At 38.4% G+C, this 23401-nt stretch overlaps 1 protein-coding gene across 3 annotated transcripts in view; it reads left to right on the plus strand.

Moving 5' to 3' along the window:
• The window catches only part of LOC110968495 (multiple epidermal growth factor-like domains protein 11), a 178899-nt gene that overhangs the window by 145043 nt on the left and 10455 nt on the right, over positions 1 to 23401 (plus strand). For all 3 annotated transcript variants that reach the window (XM_051940529.1, XM_051940532.1, XM_051940536.1), the window contains exons 14-18: positions 240 to 342; positions 8087 to 8233; positions 9061 to 9195; positions 20496 to 20624; positions 22094 to 22222. In XM_051940529.1, coding sequence (XP_051796489.1) covers positions 240 to 342; positions 8087 to 8233; positions 9061 to 9195; positions 20496 to 20624; positions 22094 to 22222 — 643 coding nt within the window. The remainder of the gene's footprint in view (positions 1 to 239; positions 343 to 8086; positions 8234 to 9060; positions 9196 to 20495; positions 20625 to 22093; positions 22223 to 23401) is intronic.

A 23401-nucleotide genomic window follows, 5' to 3' on the forward strand; every position in this document is an offset into this window, starting at 1 on the left:
GAGGGACGGTTTGTTTTAACGTTCTGTTTTGGTTCCTCAGGAGGGACGGTTTGTTTAACGTTCTGTTTTGGTTCCTCAGGAGGGACGGTTTGTTTAACGTTCTGTTTTGGTTCCTTCAGGAGGGACGGTTTGTTTAACGTTCTGTTTTGGGTCCTTCAGGAGGGACGGTTTGTTTAACGTTCTCTTTTGGTTCCTTCAGGAGGGACGGTTTGTTTAACGTTCTCTTTTGGTTCCTTCAGGAGGGATTTTTCGGTCTGGACTGCAGAGAACGCTGCGACTGTCTGAACTCTGACGGCTGCGACCCGGTGACCGGATTCTGTCGCTGTCTGGCTGGTTGGACCGGTAAGAAGAGACGGAAAACAGGAAACTCTAAAGCTCATTAACCAGGGTCATCAGGAGCACCTTTCAAAATAAAACACGTCACAATAAGAGCATTTGTGAAGAATAAAAGCTTGAGAAGACCATAGATATGAGAACCAGAGCAGCAGACGGAGGTTTAATGAGGAAACATTTTAAAGTTTACCTCATTAGAGAAGTTTCTGTTCTTCAGCGTTAAACGATTCTTTTACTAATTGTCTAAAAGCCGACAGATGTTTCCTGACTTCCTGTTTCTGGGAGCATCCAGACGTTTCATCTGGAATTCATTTCTGGGGGTTATTAGATCTCTGCTTAAATATGTGGAAAACTCACACAATGTTTACTGTTTGGAGATGCTTATACACACACACACACATATAAATATACGTATATATACTATATGTACATTCATATCCAAATATTTGAACATCTGGATGTGTATTTGAAAGTGTCTGAACAGCATCATGAACACGTTCATCACTAAGTTCTGCATTTATTTTTAATTTTTTAATTTAAAAGGATCAGGCCATTAGCTGGTGCTAATCAAATAACAGAAAATGTTGAATTTTTTTTTTTTACAGTTTATTGACCAAAAAATGGGAGAAAACATTAAATTTGTATTTTAGAAATAACAGCAAGTGTCATTTTTTTATTCTAGATTTACTATTAAATAACAGAAAATGCCCATTTTTATGACATACAAATTTTCTTTAATGTCCTTTTGAATAACAGAAAACCTCCTGTTTTTTATTTAGTTTTTTCTTTTACAGTGGATACACCTTTCAGCAAATAGTGTTGTTTTTTATTATAAATTTACAGTTAAATAAAAAAAGTTCTTCTGTTTTTCAATATAGAATTACCTTTAAAAACATAGAAATGTTCTGTTGTTTAGACAATTCCTTTTTTAAAATTATTAATTTACTTTATCTATTTGTTTGAATAATAGGAAAAATTTAAAAAGTAGAAATCTTCCTTTTTTTAAACTATAGAATCATTATTTTAATAGTTTTAATTTTCTGTTGTTTTATTTTGTTTTATTTTAGTCGACACGGTTTTTTTCATTATTAAAGAAATAAAATTATGTTGTTTAATAATTCAAAAATTGAGAATATATTTTAAAAACTGTTATTTTTCCCAAATCAGTTTAAAATATTGTTATTTTACAGAAATTTGCTGTTATTTACACATTATTTATGACAATTTTTGAACATAATAATATTCCATACTTTTTCTGGATATCTGACATTATTATTATTATTGTTATTTTTATTTTGTAAATCAAGGATTAAAAATGTTTATGCATTTTTAACTATTATTTTATTTAAATGAGCTTGAAATATCTTTATTTTACAGAAGTTTGTTTTAATTTACACAATTTCTTTCACAGTTTTTGAGCGTTATAATATTCCATATTTTTTCTTGAATATCTTCCATTATTTTAAAAAATCTTATGTATATTAAGGATTAAAAGTGTGCTATTATCATATTTAAATCAGCTATAAATATTTTGTTTTGCAGAAATAGTTTTTTACACAATTTTTTGTAGTTTTTGAACATAATATTTTCTAATATTGTTTTTACAGATTTATTCAATTTTTAAAATTATTTTTATAGTGCAGGATCTTGTGTTTGTGTATTTTTTATGTCAGATTTTTAAGTCTCAGCGACCTCTGCCATGTTCATGTCGGAGCTCTGCTTATTTGAGCCGCTAATGATCAATCAGTGAGGCGGTGATGATCGATACGAAGCCGATGAATATGGAAAAGCTGCTTTAATTCACTGCCGGAGGGAGAAGTGAGGATGAACTGACATTGGGAGAAAATCCAGTCAATCGATGAATATTTAGATCAAAGTTTACTTCAGAGGTTTGAAGAGACGTGAGACGAGTCGTTGTTGGTCGACGGTAAACCCAGGTCAGGTGGAGAGAATTAGAACCTCTGAGATAATCCAGATGTTTCTGTGAAGCTGCAGGGAAAAAAACGTTTCAGATTTAAAATCTTCAGCTTAGTTTCTCCTGTGATCAGAGAAAAACTCAATAAATTGAAGATTTTACACAAAGTGAAACTGATTTTCATCCAAATTTACCTCAACGAGGAGCAGAACAAGACACGCAGGAGCCAAAAAAAAAACAGTTTTAGAGGAAGTGATCTGGACCTAGACCAGGATTTAATGGATCTTCTTTTGTTCATTTTCCACCAAGTTTCCTGACGTTTGGCCAAGTGGGTCTGAAATCTCTGGTTCAATGGGAAGAGGCACAAAATGACAATAAAATAAGACAAAACAACTACAAACAGATGCAAAACAACCACAGAGACACAAAACAACCACAAAGAGACAGAAAACAACCACAACGAGACACAAAACAACCACAAAGAGACAGAAAACAACCACAACGAGACACAAAACAACCACAAAGAGACACAAAACAACCACAGAGAGACAGAAAACAACCACAGAGACACAAAACAACCACAAAGAGACACAAAACAACCACAAAGAGACATAAAACAACCACAGAGAGACACAAAACAACCACAAAGAGACAGAAAACAACCACAAAGAGACACAAAACAACCACAGAGAGACAGAAAACAACCACAGAGAAACACAAAACAACCACAAAGAGACAGAAAACAACCACAGAGACACAAAACAACCACAAAGAGACAGAAAACAACCACAACGAGACACAAAACAACCACAAAGAGACACAAAACAACCACAAAGAGACAGAAAACAACCACAGAGAGACACAAAACAACCACAAAGAGACAGAAAACAACCACAAAGAGACACAAAACAACCACAGAGAGACAGAAAACTACCACAGAGAGACACAAAACAACCACAAAGAGACAGAAAACAACCACAGAGACACAAAACAACCACAAAGAGACAGAAAACAACCACAACGAGACACAAAACAACCACAAAGAGACACAAAACAACCACAAAGAGACACAAAACAACCACAAAGAGACAGAAAACAACCACAGAGAGACACAAAACAACCACAAAGAGACAGAAAACAACCACAGAGACACAAAATAATCACAAAAAGACACAGAACAACTACAGAGACACAAAACAACCACAAAGAGACAGAAAACAATCACAGAGAGACAGAAAACAACCACAAAGAGACAGAAAACAACCACAAAGAGACAGAAAACAACCACAGAGACACAAAACAACCACAAAGAGACAGAAAACAACCACAGAGAGACACAAAACAACCACAAAGAGACAGAAAACAACCACAAAGAGACACAAAACAACCACAAAGAGACAGAAAACAACCACAAAGAGACACAAAACAACCACAGAGAGACAGAAAACAACCACAAAGAGACACAAAACAACCACAGAGAGACAGAAAACTACCACAGAGAGACACAAAACAACCACAAAGAGACAGAAAACAACCACAGAGACACAAAACAACCACAAAGAGACAGAAAACAACCACAACGAGACACAAAACAACCACAAAGAGACAGAAAACAACCACAAAGAGACACAAAACAACCACAGAGACACAAAACAACCACAAAGAGACAGAAAACAACCACAGAGAGACACAAAACAACCACAAAGAGACAGAAAACAACCACAGAGACACAAAATAATCACAAAAAGACACAAAACAACCACAGATAGACAGAAAACAATCACAGAGAGACACAAAACAACCACAAAGAGACAGAAAACAACCACAAAGAGACACAAAACAACCACAAAGAGACACAAAACAACCACAGAGACACAAAACAACCACAAAGAGACACAAAACAACCACAAAGAGACAGAAAACAACTACAGAGAGACACAAAACAACCACAAAGAGACAGAAAACAACCACAAAGAGACACAAAACAACCACAGAGACACAAAATAATCACAAAAAGACACAAAACAACCACAGATAGACAGAAAACAACCACAAAGAGACAAAAAACAACCACAGAGAGACACAAAACAACCACAAAGAGACAGAAAACAACCACAGAGACTCAAAATAATCACAAAATTCACAAAACAACCACAGAGAGACACAAAATAACCACAAAGAGACACAAAATAATCACAAAAAGACACAAAACAACCACAAAGAGACAGAAAACAATCACAGAGACATACAAAACAAATACAGACACAAAACAATCATGAAGAGATGCAAAACAACCTTAAAGAAACAAACCAACTACAAAAAGACACAGAACAACCACAAAGAGACACAAAAAAGCACAAAAATAAAATGAAACATGGTAACTTCCCATTCGTTTTTAAAACTGCATTAAAAATCCCCTGTTTTAACGCAGTTTTTTACAAATTTTGTAAATCTGCGCTGGCAGATCATAACCAGGTTGTAAGTAGAGCTTTAAAATGGAAAAAGAAGAAACAGGAACAAGAGACACCAAATATAGAGTTGGCCAGTATTCACACAGTCATGACCTCCTTAAGGCAAAAAGACTTTCTGTCGTTGAGCTTTGACTGGATCACTGAGCTTCACAAACCGAGGCTGGACGCAGTGAGACGCTCATTTAAATTTCATAATAGATCCTGAGGGTTGTGGGACTAAAAAGCCAAGTGGTAGACCTGCACTGAGCCTGAGGGTCCAACGGGCCGATCCTCGACCCAGATGAAGACCCGTACTGATGCTGACTGCAGCCCAATAACCAGAAAACAGAAAAAAGACTGAAAGAACTAAAAACATCTCTTCAGTCAATAACATCCGACGGAATCAGTGACATGAATGAAGTTCTTCATCCAGCTCCTTCCAGACCAGTGTCTTCTTCTAGAACCCACCTTAATGATGTTCTCGGCCTGCCAACCCTTCAGATGGGATCAGGTTTCCATAGTAACGACCAGCTGCTTCGTTGTGTCTCCACATGTCCATCCAGGGTTGGTCTACGTTGTCTCATGATGGTTGACCAACGTAGATGTGAGCCGTACAGCGACTTGTTGGTGAGGTGATGTTTTGTACCATCCCTTACACTCTGCTCTAAGTCCCATTGATTCTTTTTGAGAGTGTCTTTGATGGTGACCAGGAGTCAGATCCATTGAGCTAGATGAATTCCAGTGACGCCTTCAATGCTCTCATTTTGGTGCCGTTTTGATTGGAGATACCCACATAGAGTATAATCCTCCCCAAGCTTTTGTTTCTATGTCATGTGATGTGTTGGTGGAGCCTTCAAGATCTAGGAAACCATCGACTTTTTGGATTTCTGGCACATCTAGTGCTGCCAAGTCTCCTCAGATGTTGGGTTGAGGTGCAGGAACCTCATCTTTCCAGTAATCAGGAAGAGTCCAATCTTCTCCCACACCACTAACTCACCCGTTTGGACTTTCCAAGGAGACCAAAGATGGGACATTGAAAGGTGGAAGAAAGTTTTATTCTCTGAGGAGAAAAAACTTAACCTGGACTGATGGTTTCCAACATTATTGGCATGACAAGGAGATCCTACTGGAGATGTTTTCTATGAGGCTCCATCATGATCTGGGGTCCATCAATGGACCAATGGAGCTGCAGGTTGTTGCTGTGGAGATGTTGCAGCAGAGATCCTTCTGGACTGAGGGCTTGGTCTGGATGGTGATGACAACAGGACAACGCTGATGAAGGACTTCTTCCAGGAGAATAAGGTCGCATTTTTGGACCATCCTGCGAGTTCCTCTGATGTAAATCCTGTTGAAAATGTTTGGAGAAGGTTACAAAAAAAATGGCAGTTCAAAACCATGGATGCTCTTCATGAAGCTGTCTTCACCACATGGAGGCGTTCCCACCAACCTCCTGGAAATACTTGAAGTGATCAAGAAGAGTGATGGGGTTCCTCACTGATGAGTCCTTCTCTGATACTTCTAGTTCTGTTGTTGGGCAGTTCCTCTGGTTCTTCATCCTTCTCCATGCTCTAGTTCAGTGGTTCTCAACCCTGTTTCTCAGGACCTTCTCAGGCTTCTGCAGAGGCTTGATGACGAGCTGATCATTTGAATCAGGTGTGTTGGAGCAGGGAAGCATCTAAAACATGCAGGACATGGGGTCCTGAGGAACAGGGTTGAGAACCATTGCTCTAGTTCCTTATTTCTTCTCCATCCTCCATCTTCTGGTTCTTTAGTTCTTCTCCATCTCTGGTTCTTTATTTATTCTCCATCTCTGGTTCTTTCTTCTCCGTCCTCATCCTCTGAGCCTTTGTTTCATCTTCCCAGTGTCTGGTTTCAGCCCTCTATGGCTCTGAGGTGTTTTATTAATTGAGTGATAATGGATGATCCTTTCTCTTCGGTTGTTAGAGGAACTTCCTAACGAGCTGCTCTATATTTAGAGCGGTGGTGGAACCGTGGATGTGGCCTCCTGGGTTCTGCTGACTGTCCCCGGTGAGCAGCAGGGTTCTGATCCCATCTGCAGACCGACCAACACACACCGACACACACATGCAAGGCTGATGAAAGACGGAGACACTTCGGCGGCGGATTAAAGGCAGAAAAGTCTCGAGCAGAATCTGAGAAATTTAGATTTTTTTGGGCACAAAATGTTTGTTCTGATGGAGACGCTTTCAACTGATCGGCTTTGACTGCAGCAGAGGAAGAAGAATAACAGTTTAAGATGCTGCAGATGGAAGTTCAGCAGCGATATCAGTCTGTAATTTATTTACTGATTTATGTCTGAAATGACAGAAGAACGTTAAGTAAAACAAAAAGACACAAAACAACGACAATAAGACATAAAACAATTTCAGAGAGATGCAAAACAACCACAGAGACACAAAACAAACACAAAAACACACAAAAAATACAAAAAACACACAAAACAACTACAAAGAGACAGAATAACCACAAAGAGACACAAAACAAACACAAAAAGACATAAAACTACAAAAAGACATAAAACAATTTCAGAGAGATGCAAAACAACCACAGAGACACAAAAACAAACACAAAAACACACAAAAAATACAAAAAACACACAAAACAACTACAAAGAGACAGAATAACCACAAAGAGACACAAAACAAACACAAAAAGACATAAAACAATTTCAGAGAGATGCAAAACAACCACATAGACACAAAACAACCACAAAAACACACAAAACAAATACAAAAACACACAAAACAACTACAAAAAGACACAAACCAACTACAAAGAGACACAAAAGAAACACAAAAAGACACAAAACAACTCTAAACACACAAAAAAACGACAAAGAGACACAAAGCAACCACAAAGAGAGATCAAATAACCACAAAGAGAGATAAAACGCCTGTAAAGTAACAAAAAAGGGCTGGAAGGTGACACAGTTTGAACACAAAAAGACACAACACATGAACAACGTCCATTCCAACTCATCCTAAACACAAGAGCTCTGGTTGGAGGTCATTAAACGTTCCAGAAGTCTTTGTCATGGTGATCCAGGATCCAAGGAATCCATGAATCTGTTGAACTTTTATTATTTTATCATCATCACAACTTTAGCTCTAAGTTAATCTCCATAATTGGTAATTAATATTATTATAATTAGTTGTTAGAAGGAGAGATTAAGATAAATAAAATATCACCATTTTCCTCCTTTAACAGGCAAGTGATTTCAGAGTGTCCTCTTTAGATCGGCTTTTTGCTGATTTTACTTTTTCCTGCCTTTTGTCTTCGTCCTCTCACCTGAAGCAGCAGTTTTACCTCTGTTAAAGCCCACGTCTTCTCTCTACACTGATTATTAATCATATATTTGTGTGTTCAGGCGTCCACTGCGACAGCGTTTGTCCAGAGGGCCGCTGGGGACCGAACTGTTCCTACAGCTGCACCTGTGAGAACGGAGGATCCTGCTCACCTGAGGACGGCAGCTGTGTCTGCACACCTGGATACCGAGGCACCAACTGCAGGAGAGGTAACCCAGAAAACACATTTACAGCAATATCACAGCTCCAAACCTCAGAATCATCAGCAGCAGGTGTGACAGTAGGGTTATCACTGGGAAAAAAACACCTAAATGACACCTTCTACCTGGAAAAAAGAAATGTTGGGTTTTCTACTTTCTGACAGCTCTAGAGCTACTCATCGGCCATATGCAGAATTATTAACGAAATAACTACAGAGACAGGCAAAACGACCACAAAGACACACAAAACAACGTCAACGGCACACAAAACGGCCACAAAGAGACACAAAACCACAAAGAGGCACAAAACAACCACAAAGAAACACAAAACAACCACAAAGAGACACAAAACAGCTACAAAGAGACATAAAATAATCACAATCAGACACAGAACTTCTGAAGCATCCTGAAAGTGAACTTATTATTTCTTACCTCCTCTGTAATTATATTCTAACTGAGGTGTTAACGTCTGCTTCTGTCTGTTGTAACGACTTGTTGATGCTGATTGTGAGATAAAATGAGAGTCTGTGTCTGAGCAGCTTCCTGTTGAAGTTCCACTGTTTCCTCCTCCGATGCATTCAAGGCCTCTCGGATCACAGTTTAGGCAATTATCTTAATTAGTAAAATCCTGTAGCGTGAGGGAGCAGCAGAACAGCAGAGCAGGTTGTCTCCCCACTTAGACCAACATCAATTAAAGCAAATTAAAAGCTTTAGGAAGACGCATGAGGAGGAGAGAGGAGCTAGCGGAGCCAAGAGGAGGAAACCCGCTAATGGACCGATCGGTGTGGATGAATCCATTACTGAACATCCCTCAGTAACGCCTCCGTCTCCTGCAGCTTGTTCTCCAGGGTTCTTCGGCCAGCGCTGCAGCCAGTCGTGTCCTCAGTGCATCCACAGCGACGGTCCATGTCACCACGTCACCGGACACTGTGAATGTCTGTCCGGGTTCTACGGGTCGCTGTGCAACCAAGGTCAGTCCTCAGAAACCACAAAAAACACATAAAAAACTGCAAACGACCACAAAGAGACACAAAACGAAAAACAAAGAGACACAAAACGACCACAAAGAGACTAAAAACGAAAAACAAAGAGACACAAAACGACCACAAAGAGACGCAAAACGACCACAAAGAGACACAAAACGACCACAAAGAGACGCAAAACAACCACAAAGAGACACAAAACGACCACAAAGAGACACAAAACGACCACAAAGAGACACAAAGAGACACAAAACGACCACAAAGAGACAAAAAACGACCACAGAGACTCAAAATGAAAAACAAAGAGACACAAAACGACCACAGAGACACAAAACGACCACAGAGACTCAAAATGAAAAACAAAGAGACACAAAACGACCACAGAGACTCAAAATGACCACAAAGAGAAACAAGAAGTTTTACCAAACTTGGACCACCCGGCGACAAAGATGACCCCTGTGACCTTGAACATGAGGTCACGGTCACCAAATTCGAACTTGACCTGTGTCTTATTATGGTACACCTGTGTACCAAATATGGTGAGGCTACATCCATATTTTATGGAGTTATCGTGTGGAAACCAAAGTGTTACAGACAAACACGCAAGCAAGCAAGACCATGCAGGTGAAAACAATACCTTCCGGCAAAACGCAGTTTTTGCCGGGCGGTAAAAAATAACCACAAAGAGACACAAAACGACCACAAAGAGACACAAAACGACCACAAAGAGACTCAAAATGACCACAAAGAGACACAAAACAACCACAAAGAGACACAAAACGACCACAAAGAGACACAAAACGACCACAAAGAGACTCAAAACGACCACAAAGAGACACAAAACGACCACAAAGAGACAAAAAACGAAAAACAAAGAGACGCAAAACGACCACAGAGACACAAAACAACCACAAAGAGACACAAAACGACCACAAAGAGACACAAAACGACCACAAAGAGACAAAAAACGAAAAACAAAGAGACGCAAAACGACCATAAAGAGACGCAAAACGACCACAAAGAGACGCAGAACGACCACAAAGAGACGCAGAACGACCACAAAGAGATGCAGAACGACCACAAAGAGACAAAAAACGACCACAAAGAGACACAAAACGACCACAAAACGACCACAAAGAGACACAAAATGAAAAACAAAGAGACACAAAACGACCACAGAGACTCAAAATGACCACAAAGAGAAACAAGAAGTTTTACCAAACTTGGACCACCAGGCGACAAAGATGACCCCTGTGACCTTGAGCATGAGGTCACGGTCACCAAATTCGAACTTGACCTGTGTCTTATTATGGTACACCTGTGTACCAAATATGGTGAGGCTACATCCATATTTTATGGAGTTATCGTGTGGAAACCAAAGTGTTACAGACAAACACGCAAGCAAGCAAGACCATGCAGGTGAAAACAATACCTTCCGGCAAAACGCAGTTTTTGCCGGGCGGTAAAAAATAACCACAAAGAGACACAAAACAACCACAAAGAGACACAAAACGACCACAAAGAGACTCAAAACAACCACAAAGAGACACAAAACAACCACAAAGAGACACAAAACGACCACAAAGAGACACAAAACGACCACAAAGAGACACAAAACAACCACAAAGAGACACAAAACGACCACAAAGAGACACAAAACGACCACAAAGAGACACAAAACGACCACAAAGAGACAAAAAACGAAAAACAAAGAGACGCAAAACGACCACAGAGACACAAAACAACCACAAAGAGACACAAAACGACCACAAAGAGACACAAAACGACCACAAAGAGACAAAAAACGAAAAACAAAGAGACGCAAAACGACCATAAAGAGACGCAAAACGACCACAAAGAGACGCAGAACGACCACAAAGAGACGCAGAACGACCACAAAGAGATGCAGAACGACCACAAAGAGACAAAAAACGACCACAAAGAGACACAAAACGACCACAAAACGACCACAAAGAGACACAAAATGAAAAACAAAGAGACACAAAACGACCACAGAGACTCAAAATGACCACAAAGAGAAACAAGAAGTTTTACCAAACTTGGACCACCAGGCGACAAAGATGACCCCTGTGACCTTGAGCATGAGGTCACGGTCACCAAATTCGAACTTGACCTGTGTCTTATTATGGTACACCTGTGTACCAAATATGGTGAGGCTACATCCATATTTTATGGAGTTATCGTGTGGAAACCAAAGTGTTACAGACAAACACGCAAGCAAGCAAGACCATGCAGGTGAAAACAATACCTTCCGGCAAAACGCAGTTTTTGCCGGGCGGTAAAAAATAACCACAAAGAGACACAAAACGACCACAAAGAGACACAAAACGACCACAAAGAGACTCAAAATGACCACAAAGAGACACAAAACAACCACAAAGAGACACAAAACGACCACAAAGAGACACAAAACGACCGCAAAGAGACACAAAACGACCGCAAAGAGACACAAAACGACCGCAAAGAGACACAAAACGACCGCAAAGAGACACAAAACGACCGCAAAGAGACTCAAAACGACCGCAAAGAGACACAAAACGACCGCAAAGAGACACAAAACGACCGCAAAGAGACACAAAACGACCACAGAGACACAAAACAACCACAAAGAGACACAAAACAACCACAAACAGACACAAAACGACCACAAAGAGACAAAAAACGAAAAACAAAGAGACGCAAAACGACCACAGAGACACAAAACAACCACAAAGAGACACAAAACGACCACAAAGAGACACAAAACGACCACAAAGAGACAAAAAACGAAAAACAAAGAGACGCAAAACGACCATAAAGAGACGCAAAACGACCACAAAGAGACGCAGAACGACCACAAAGAGACGCAGAACGACCACAAAGAGATGCAGAACGACCACAAAGAGACAAAAAAACGACCACAAAGAGACACAAAACGACCACAAAACGACCACAAAGAGACACAAAATGAAAAACAAAGAGACACAAAACGACCACAGAGACTCAAAATGACCACAAAGAGAAACAAGAAGTTTTACCAAACTTGGACCACCAGGCGACAAAGATGACCCCTGTGACCTTGAGCATGAGGTCACGGTCACCAAATTCGAACTTGACCTGTGTCTTATTATGGTACACCTGTGTACCAAATATGGTGAGGCTACATCCATATTTTATGGAGTTATCGTGTGGAAACCAAAGTGTTACAGACAAACACGCAAGCAAGCAAGACCATGCAGGTGAAAACAATACCTTCCGGCAAAACGCAGTTTTTGCCGGGCGGTAAAAAATAACCACAAAGAGACACAAAACAACCACAAAGAGACACAAAACGACCACAAAGAGACTCAAAATGACCACAAAGAGACACAAAACAACCACAAAGAGACACAAAACGACCACAAAGAGACACAAAACGACCACAAAGAGACACAAAACAACCACAAAGAGACACAAAACGACCACAAAGAGACACAAAACGACCACAAAGAGACACAAAACGACCACAAAGAGACAAAAAACGAAAAACAAAGAGACGCAAAACGACCACAGAGACACAAAACAACCACAAAGAGACACAAAACGACCACAAAGAGACACAAAACGACCACAAAGAGACAAAAAACGAAAAACAAAGAGACGCAAAACGACCATAAAGAGACGCAAAACGACCACAAAGAGACGCAGAACGACCACAAAGAGACGCAGAACGACCACAAAGAGATGCAGAACGACCACAAAGAGACAAAAAACGACCACAAAGAGACACAAAACGACCACAAAACGACCACAAAGAGACACAAAATGAAAAACAAAGAGACACAAAACGACCACAGAGACTCAAAATGACCACAAAGAGAAACAAGAAGTTTTACCAAACTTGGACCACCAGGCGACAAAGATGACCCCTGTGACCTTGAGCATGAGGTCACGGTCACCAAATTCGAACTTGACCTGTGTCTTATTATGGTACACCTGTGTACCAAATATGGTGAGGCTACATCCATATTTTATGGAGTTATCGTGTGGAAACCAAAGTGTTACAGACAAACACGCAAGCAAGCAAGACCATGCAGGTGAAAACAATACCTTCCGGCAAAACGCAGTTTTTGCCGGGCGGTAAAAAATAACCACAAAGAGACACAAAACGACCACAAAGAGACACAAAACGACCACAAAGAGACTCAAAATGACCACAAAGAGACACAAAACAACCACAAAGAGACACAAAACAACCACAAAGAGACACAAAACGACCACAAAGAGACACAAAACGACCACAAAGAGACTCCAGGAGATCTTCAGGAACTTTAAATGTTCTTGTATCGTCCTGACTGATGCTTCCTTCAAATCTGCCTGTTTGACTGCATCTGTGTAGAATTATCGTCGTGTATTTGTTACGCCTTCCAAAGAGACGTCGTTCAGAAGCTCCACATTCGATCCTTCTGCCTGATAAGCGGCCGTCTGTCAGAGTCGCTGCTCTTTGGTTGTAATTTAGGGTTTCCATCAATCTGCAGCCTTCAAGTCGATGCCATGATGATGAAGGTTAGCTCAGAGAAAAGATAAAGACTTTTAACCCTGTGAACTCCAGCAGCAGCTTGTGGGTGGTTTGTTGTTTTCCTGATGCTTTTAACTCACTGTGGTTCATTTTAAAGTCCTGCAACATGAAGGAGGACAGAACTCAGAGATGTCTGGAGTTAAACAGTCAGAATGAAGGAAATCTGGAAAAAAAATCTTTATATTTTTCATTTTATTGATGCATTACCTTTGGTTTTCCTCTCAGTCTCAGTTAAAGTAACACAAAATGACTCAAAACTTTTTCAAAATGCATTAAAAATGGTGTCAAAGTAATTGACACTAGTTTAAAATGACTCCAGATGTGTTCAGAATGTTGATTTTTGAGTTTTTATGAATAGTTTTAGTCATTTTGAACCATTTTTACTCCAGTTTTGGGTCTCTGCTCATCAGTAGACAGATGTTTCACCATGCTGGATGGATCTTCTGTTCTCTGTTTCTGAGCCGAGCTGACTTTATTTCATTGGTCCAAGAGCTTTGGTTTTCCTCCCATGATCATTTTTAGCAAGTTTTGAAGCGTTTTCAAGTATTTTTTCAGCCATTCTGGACACATTTATGCCATTTTAGACTAGTTTTGAGTCAGTTTATATGAGTTCATGTAATTTCAGACATTTATAGTTTTTTTTTCTGATGATTTGTAATTTTAGATTTTTTCATTTTTGACAATTGTTTTTGTCATTTTGATTATGGATGGACATATTTTTAAATCTTCCACAGACTTTTCCTTTCTATTTTAACTTTGTGTCTAATTTTTATCATTTTGTGTCTCGTTTGTGTCATTTATTGTCATTTAAAGTCATTTTCTGTCTCATATTTATCATTTCGTGTCATTTTGTGTCTTGTTTTATTATTTTGTGTCATTTTGTGTCTTGTTTTTGTCATTTTGTTTCTTGTTTTTATTATTTTGTGTCATTTCGTGTCTTGTTTTTGTCATTTTGCATCTTGTGTCTTGTTTTTGTCATTTTGTGTCTTGTTTTTGTCATTTTGCGTCATTTTGTGTCTTGTTTTTGTCATTTTGTGTCTTGTTTGTGTCATTTAATGTCATTTTGTGTCATTTTCTGTCTCATATTTATCATTTTGTGTCATTTTCTGTCTCATATTTATCATTTTGTGTCATTTTGTGTCTTGTTTTTGTCATTTTGTGTCATCTTGTGTCTTGTTTTTGTCATTTTGCATCTTGTGTCTTGTTTTTGTCATTTTGTGTCTTGTTTTTGTCATTTTGCGTCATTTTGTGTCTTGTTTTTGTCATTTTGTGTCTTGTTTCTGTCATTTTGTGTCATTTTGTGTCTTGTTTGTGTCATTTAATGTCATTTTGTGTCATTTTCTGTCTCATATTTATCATTTTGTGTCATTTTGTGTCTTGTTTTTATTATTTTGTGTCATTTTGTGTCTTGTTTTTGTCATTTTGTGTCATTTTGTTTCTTGTTTTTATTATTTTGTCATTTTGTGTCTTGTTTTTGTCATTTTGTGTCTTGTTTTTGTCATTTTGTGTCATTTTGTGTCTTGTTTTTGTCATTTTGTGTCTTGTTTTTGTCATTTTGTGTCATTTTGCGTCTTGTTTTTGTCATTTTGTGTCATTTTGTGTCTTGTTTTTGTCATTTTGTGTCTTGTTTTTGTCATTTTGCGTCATTTTGTGTCTTGTTTTTGTCATATTTTGTGCCATCTTGTGTGCTATGCCCCACATACCACAGATATTATCCATCTCTAATATTTGGAACAGAATCTGACAGAACTCTCAGCCTCCTGACATCTTCTCCGTCTCCTCCTGTTCTTTATTAATAAAACTCTGACATCTCTCATTAAGTTCAGACTCGCACTGAAGCCGTTGAACGTCGGGTTTCAGCAGAATGGGAGGTGAGGATGGAAAAACTCAACCTTGAGCTGCTTCTGTCCCTTTTTACTCGTCCAACCTTCCACTCTGCCTGAATGCCCCTCATCAGTATTTCAGGTTAAACAGGTGTTAATTCTCCGGTGAAGGTCCGCTGCCAGCCGACTTTAAATAGAGACGCTGCTGTGAAATATTCATCCTCATTAAACATGAAGCTGGTGGCCTGTCCTACATCAGAGCAGCTCCAGATAACCCGAGGTCCGTCAGCGACCATTAACACAAACTAGCAGGCTTTTATTTTACCGCTCTAATGAAGAAATTAAGTGGAACGCTTCTGATCTGCATATGGAGACGACACAGTTCTAGCTTCAGCTCTATATGCAGAAAATACAAATACAAAGAACCAGAGTTTTATTTTTAGGAAGCAAAGACAAATCATTAAAGACCGAAACTCTTTAGCCTCTTTTTTATTTAAATCGCAGGCAGAAAGTGAAACTCATCCCCAAAAAACACAGAAAACAGCAGAAATTGTTTTTATTTAACTGCATTTTCAGACGTCTTTATTTGTTCAGGTGTCATTTATACTTTATTAGTAATCACTAGTGAATGTATTTTGATAATACACTATGAAAAAATGTATTTTAAACAGTTTATAGCATTTTTTGTTCCTCAGCAATTTAGTATTTTTTATTTACTAATATTAGCAGAGAAACGGCATTAATTTTTAAATTAACTCAAAAAATCCGGCCTAAACTGTGAATAACGTCTACATTTTAAAAAATCTGTGAAAAAAGGTGATTTTACAGATGTGTGTGTGTCCAGTTGTCATTTATAGTTTATTATTTGTACAGCAAAAAATCAAATGAAATAAATTCTTGTTTTTAGCTTTACTTTTTTTTAGCATTGTTTTGCATTTTATATATATTTTCCCTGTTTTGTTAAATTACTGATAATAACTCAGAAATCCCAGAAAAAATGCTTTAATTTTCATATTAACTGTAAAAAAACAAACAAAAAAAAAAACAAATCAAGCCAAAACTATGAGTAATATCCACATTAAAGATCTGAAATTTAAAAAATTAGAAAATAATTATTTAACAAAATTTGACTTTAAAACATTTTTTTATTGTATTTAAATCTGAAAAACAATTGTTATTGGTAACTGTTTTTTGAAAGAGTATTGATGTTAATTATAGTTCTGGCCTGGTTTTATTTATTTAGTTTTTAGATTTAACATGTGAATTAATTACATTTTTGGTAATTTTATTGTATTATTTTGACAATAGCAGCTGAAATTATGTTTTTCAACACTGCATCTATATGATCAGAAATTATTATAGAAATTGTTACAAAATGACTGGTATTGTACAGATAATAGCTTAAAAAATTACCAAAAACATAATAATGTACATGTTCACTGTAGAAAATAAAGTAAAATTTAAAAACCACTGACCAGAGCTATAAATCGTATCCATGTTAAAATTCTGTATTTTTATAAATAGTAATGAAGGATGTTTGTGTTGAGGATTGAAAGATGAAAACTGGCAGATTTTTCCTGTTTTGTTAAATTACGTACACAGAAAAAAATACAAATTTACAGTTACATGTAATAAATAAATAAATAAAGATTTTTCATTTTGTTTAATTTATTTCATTTATTTATTTATCAGGACAGTGTACAATGACATTAAGCTCAAGAGCAAAGATGTTTGTACCAGACTGTAGCTTTTCAAGCTTTTCCATCTGTAGTCCTTTGGGAAAGGGACGGGGGCCAACGTGCAAATACACATAAAATACCTTTGACTATTTCCAAATAGTCCCATTCATAGAGTTGCAGAATTAAAACTCATTATTCTTCAAAAACATCCGTAACATGTCAGCCATTCATCATCCCAAGCAAATGCCTTTATAATCTCATAAACTTAATAACCTCACTCATCACGTACAAGGTAACATTCACTTCCACACATCACACACTCTTAATGTCCACATCTCTGGTTCTCCATAAACCAATCTTTCACTTGTTTGGTGAAGGTTCTATCCTCACTTAAGCTCAATATTTCTGTGGGGAGCTTGTTCCATTTCTTTATACTTATGTAAGAAAATACAGACTTTGCAATTGCGGAGCGATAACTTGGGATACTACATTCCCCCCTAGTATTACTTCTAGTTACCCTTTTAGCTGTGTCTGCAATCAAATGGACAAAAGCTTTGAGTGGCGGTGGGGCCAAGATGTGGACAATCTTGAAGACTAGCTGGACATGTGAAAGAGAAACAATATTATCAAAGCTAAGCATTCCATATGTGTTCAGTATGTGACAATGATGATATCTCTTGCTTTATTTTTATCCTTTTTTTTTATCTCTGATTCTCTCTCCTTCTTCATGACGTTCTGGTTCAGAGCTGCAGGACTTCAGATTAAAAATGAACCACAGTGAGGAAAAACATGGGCTTTTTTTGTTTTTGTTTTTAAATTTTGGACCATTTTGGAGTCATTTTACATAAATTTAGAGCCATTTTAGACAACTTTTTAGTCATTTTGGACAATTTTAAAGTAATTTGGACAGAATCAGTCTGGACACATTTTGAGGCTTTTTGGAGTAATTTTGTAAAATAAAAATCATCTAAATATTAAGTTCTCTCTCCTTCTTCACGTTGTTCTGCAGGACTTTAGATTAAAAATGAACCAACAGTGAGTTAAACTGAGGAAATAAAACCTTGATTTGTTTGAAGCTGGACCAGAGTTTTCTCAGTGGAGGGACTGAGTGGCATCGCTTCAGTTTAAGGAGGATAAAAACGAGCAGAATCACCGGGGAAACGCAACAATCCTCGTCTGTTCATTATCTGCATCATGTTTCTGCTCTTTGATCTGAACTTTAGCGGTCAAACAGCAGCGTTTCATTAACCGTGTTTACTGGATCAGATTCACAGTAAAAAGCCTCCTGGGTTTTATTCCGGCAGCTAATGGAAGGAATACTACAGATATTATGTTTGGATCAACAGGTGGGAGATGTAGCAGTGGACTGATATAATGTATGAATAATGGATGTCTGCACATATATAGAACAGATTTATCTAAATATTAGCATCAGAAAATAACCCAGTTAATGGAAAAAGTCTTTAAAGTTCAGGGTCAGTGAATATTTACCATCAGGTTCATGAATAACTGTGAGTCTAATAAACACTTTAACCTAATAATCCACTAATGTGAGCTGAAGTCTTCCTGCTAGTGTCCCGCTCATGTTAATTAGCAATACTCATAAAGCCCAGAGCACATTAATATATTATCTCTGCAGCTTTATTGGTGTAAATACATTTAGTGAAGTTTAAAAAGAGGAATATTACATCCTACAGCAGCGCTTCTCTCACATGATTACATAGAAACTGAATAAAGCTCCTCCGGATGCTTTTTGTGTTTTCTGAGCTTATCTGGTTAGAAACAATCAGCTGCTGATTCATTTCTGTCCGTCTGAGCAGCAGGTTTGTTTCAAAGCTGCACAAAGTGACGTTCAGCGACCAAAAGAGAAGATAAGCTCAGTCTGGAGATAACAGCAGCACGCATCACAGCAGTTTATTCCAGATGTGTTTCCTGATTTTAGCTATCATGGCCTTCACTTCCATAGTTTAAATGACAAAGAAGTCAGTGATGGCTGGGAGCATCATGTGGATGTAGCTTTCTAAAAACAGTCACAAATCAACCCAAAACCAGTCCAAAAACCCAGTCAAACATCTGTCCAAAGCCAAGTTTAAAACTAGATCTGAAAACAGTCTCAAATGAACCTAAAACCAGTCCCAAACCAACTTAAAAGGACATCAAAGTTCAAAGCAGAACCAAACCCAAGCCAAGGACCAGACTAAAATCCAGCACGGATCAAGTCCAAAACCCTGTCAAAAGTGGTTCCAAACCACATCTAAAACAGGTCTGAAAAATGTCCCAAATGAACCTCAAACCAGTCAAAGATGAGTCTAAAACCAAGTCCCGAATGAACCATAAACTAGTCCAAACCAGTTTAAAAGCACATCAGAATTTATCCAAAAGATGTCAAAAAACCAAGTCAGAAACCAAGTCCAAAAAAAAAAAAAAGACACCAAGCCAAGACCAGTACAGAACCAAGCACAAATCAAGTCCAAAACCCCGTTAAAACTGATCCCAAAGCAAGTCTAAAATATGGCCTGAAAACAATCCCAAACCAGTTCAACACCAAATCAAAACTGGTCTTGAACCAAGTCTAAAAGTAGACCTGAAAACAGTCCAAAATGATCCTTAAACCAGTCCCAAACCCAAGCCAAAGACCCAAACCAAAAACAAAAACAAGTCAAAACTAGTCCAAAACCAAGTAAAAAACTAGATCTGAAAACGGTCCCGAATGAACCATAAACCTGTCCCAAACCAGTCTAAACCCACGTCAACATTTGTCCAAAAAACGTCAGAAGATCAAGTCAGAAACCAAGTCCAAAAACATGTCTGGAAATGGTCCCAAATCAACTCAAAACCAGACAAGAATCTAAAACCAGTCTGACTTCAAGCCAAAACAAGTCCAAAACCAGTCAAAAAACATTCCAAAAAGTAGATCAGAAACCTGGTGTACCAACCCAAAACCAGATCACAACCAAGTCCAAGACCAGGACAAAACCAAGCACAAATCAAGTCCAACACCAAGTCAAAACTGGACCCAAACCGCGTCCAAAACCAGGTCTGAAAACAGTCACAAATCAACACAAAACCAGGCAAGAACCGAGTCTAGAACCAGTCATAAAGCAAGTCCAAGAGTAGATCAGAAACCTGGTATGCCAAGTCCAAGACCAGTATCAAACCAACTGAAAGCTACACGCAAATCCAGTCCTACACCAGTAAAACTGTTGTGTTTCTGTTGTTCCTCCTCAGTGTGTCCCAGTGGGAAGTTCGGTAAAGCCTGCAGCCAGTCGTGTTCCTGCACCAACAACGGAACCTGTAACCCCATCGATGGTTCCTGTCAGTGTTACCCCGGATGGGTCGGAGACGACTGTTCCAGACGTAAGAAACTACAGTTAACCCTCTAACACTACATTTACCCTCTAATATTACATTTACCCTATAGTACTACATTTACCCTCTAACACTACATTTACCCTCTAATACTACATTTACCCTCTAGTACTACATTTACCCTCCAATATTACATTTACCCTCTAACACTACATTTACCCTCTAACACTACATTTACCCTCTAATACTACATTTACCCTCTCGTACTACATTTACCCTCCAATATTACATTTACCCTCTAACACTACATTTACCCTCTAACACTACATTTACCCTCTAATACTACATTTACCCTCTAATACTACATTTACCCTCCAATATTACATTTACCCTCTAACACTACATTTACCCTCTAATACTACATTTACCCTCTAACACTACATTTACCCTCTAACACTACATTTACCCTCTAACACTGCATTTACCCTCTAATACTGCATTTACCTAGCCTAGCCGCGCTAGACCCAGCTCTTAAGACACAAGGGTCTAGGAACTCTCGACAGGGAGGGAGGCGGGCTAAAAGGTTGTCTTTCAAATCACTCTGCAGCAATTGGGTAGGTATACAACCAATCAGCGCAACGAATAGGCTGACGGAGTTCCTAGAGCGCCAGATTGTGGCTAAGTCCCATTAGCTTCCCAACCAGCGGAGCCAACTGGTATATTAAGGATTTGCCATATCCCGTCGGCATAAGTCCAAATACGTCTTTCTTCTCAATGAAACACTTCAGTGCCGTCCTTTGTTTATCTTTCAAGTTGAATTTTAGCTTCAAATCTTTAAGGGCTGTGGCCAAAGCCGAGTCCAAAGATAACTGTTTATTGTGCGCCGGTTGTTTCTGTCAGAATCGTCGCGCCTCTGTAGTCACTTAGTTACGCCCGCCTTCTGACTCTACACTTCATGGTGATTGGTCCGGCCAGTTTTAGGAGAATCCAGCCTCGAGCCTTATGGAGGGTAACTAGACCCACCCTGGCAGAGAATTAAATTCGTTGCCGTGGGTTGTCTAGCGCGGCTTGGCTAACATTTACCCTCTAGTACTACATTTACCCTCTAACGCTACATTTACCCTCTAATATTACATTTACCATCTAGTACTACATTTACCCTTTAACACTACATTTACCCTCTAATACTACATTTAGCCTTCTACAGAGTTTTACTACAAGGTTCTTGAACACCTACAGAACATTTAGAACCAGACTAGAGGTATAAATGCGGTATTTCACCCAACAGATACTCTGCACTGGTTTTAATACCTTTAATGTACTTGAAGTGTGTATTATTGAGGAAACGTTGGACTGGAACTCTGTTTTGGCAGAAACTAAATATTAAATGACTTGGATCAGATCAGGACTTCCCCACTGAACACATGAATTATGGATCTGACTCTGACCAGATGTGTAGTTCTGACTGTATCCGTGTTGTCCTTAGCATGTTCTGACTGTATCCGTGTTGTCCTTAGCGTGTTCTCAGGGCTCCTGGGGTCCAGACTGCATCCACACGTGTAACTGTCACAACGGAGCTCAGTGCAGCGCTGCAGACGGAGAATGTAGCTGCAGCCCTGGATGGACCGGACTGTACTGTACCCAACGTAGGACACACACGCACGCACGCACGCACGCACGCACGCACACACACACACACACACACACACACACACACACACACACACACACACACACACACACACACAGAGCTCCTGATTTAAAACCTTCTAACCTGCAGCTCCATCTAGTGGTTGAATAGAGAAACACCACGAATCTTTTCTTCAGACAGCAGGAAACACTTTTATTACCAACAAGTTGTAAAAATATTTTCAGGAAAACGTTTTCATCTGATGCTCACAAAATGTTTTCATTTCGTTCCTAGCTTTAAATAATATTCCTATAAGAATAAAAGTTCAGAATTTTCTGTGTAACCCACATTCAAATAATAGTAAAGTTTAACCCCCTTGACACCCGAATTTATCTGCCGCTTTCTGAAAAATAATTTTTTTTTTTGAGTTTTTGTTTTCAAGCTGATGCTAAATTAAGTGGACATTGTTTATTTGTCTATAGCACATATAACAGATGTATAATAGTAATAATAAATATAATGTATATAATAAGAGCATCAGCACTGTTTTAAATATCTCACCACTATGACTCATTTATGAATTATCAAAGACAAACTGTTGAGGATTTTTGTCAGATTATGTTACACTTTTTAAAAAAAAAAAAAAAAAAGAAGAATATTCTCAAATTAATGTTCAAAAAATATTTCTAGGATGCCATTGAGACCTTGGATAATATATTATTGTTACAAAATGTTGTGAAAACTTTTTTTTTTTTTTTACAAAATCTGGTTCAAGCTCGCAGTTTATTAAAACTGTTAATATTTTGTGTCTTAAATTTTAGCTTCTAAGTGGCCGATTATAAAAGCCAAAGTTTGCATCACTAAAATAATTTCACTGTCTGATTTAAAAAAGTACAATTCACAGATGTTCCCTCAATGCGTCACAGTTTCCAGACGTTCACTGAACGCCTCACTCGTCTCCATCAGTTGCTGCTGCAGCTCAGAGACCAAATATTAGTTCAAATAACTTCTGATGTCACATTTACCTGAACCAGGTGAGTTTATTTACCTGTCTGCTTCCTCAGAGACACGAAAAAGTTTATTTATCAGATTCTGAGTCGTGTTTCTGCATCAGAGAACAAAAATGTCGACTGTTCAGGTTTTAATGTTTGGTTTGATCCTCAGAGCTGCTGATCACTGACAGACCAGATTAACA

Source organism: Acanthochromis polyacanthus, chromosome 2, assembly GCF_021347895.1.
Source record: "Acanthochromis polyacanthus isolate Apoly-LR-REF ecotype Palm Island chromosome 2, KAUST_Apoly_ChrSc, whole genome shotgun sequence".
NCBI lineage: Eukaryota > Metazoa > Chordata > Actinopteri > Pomacentridae > Acanthochromis > Acanthochromis polyacanthus.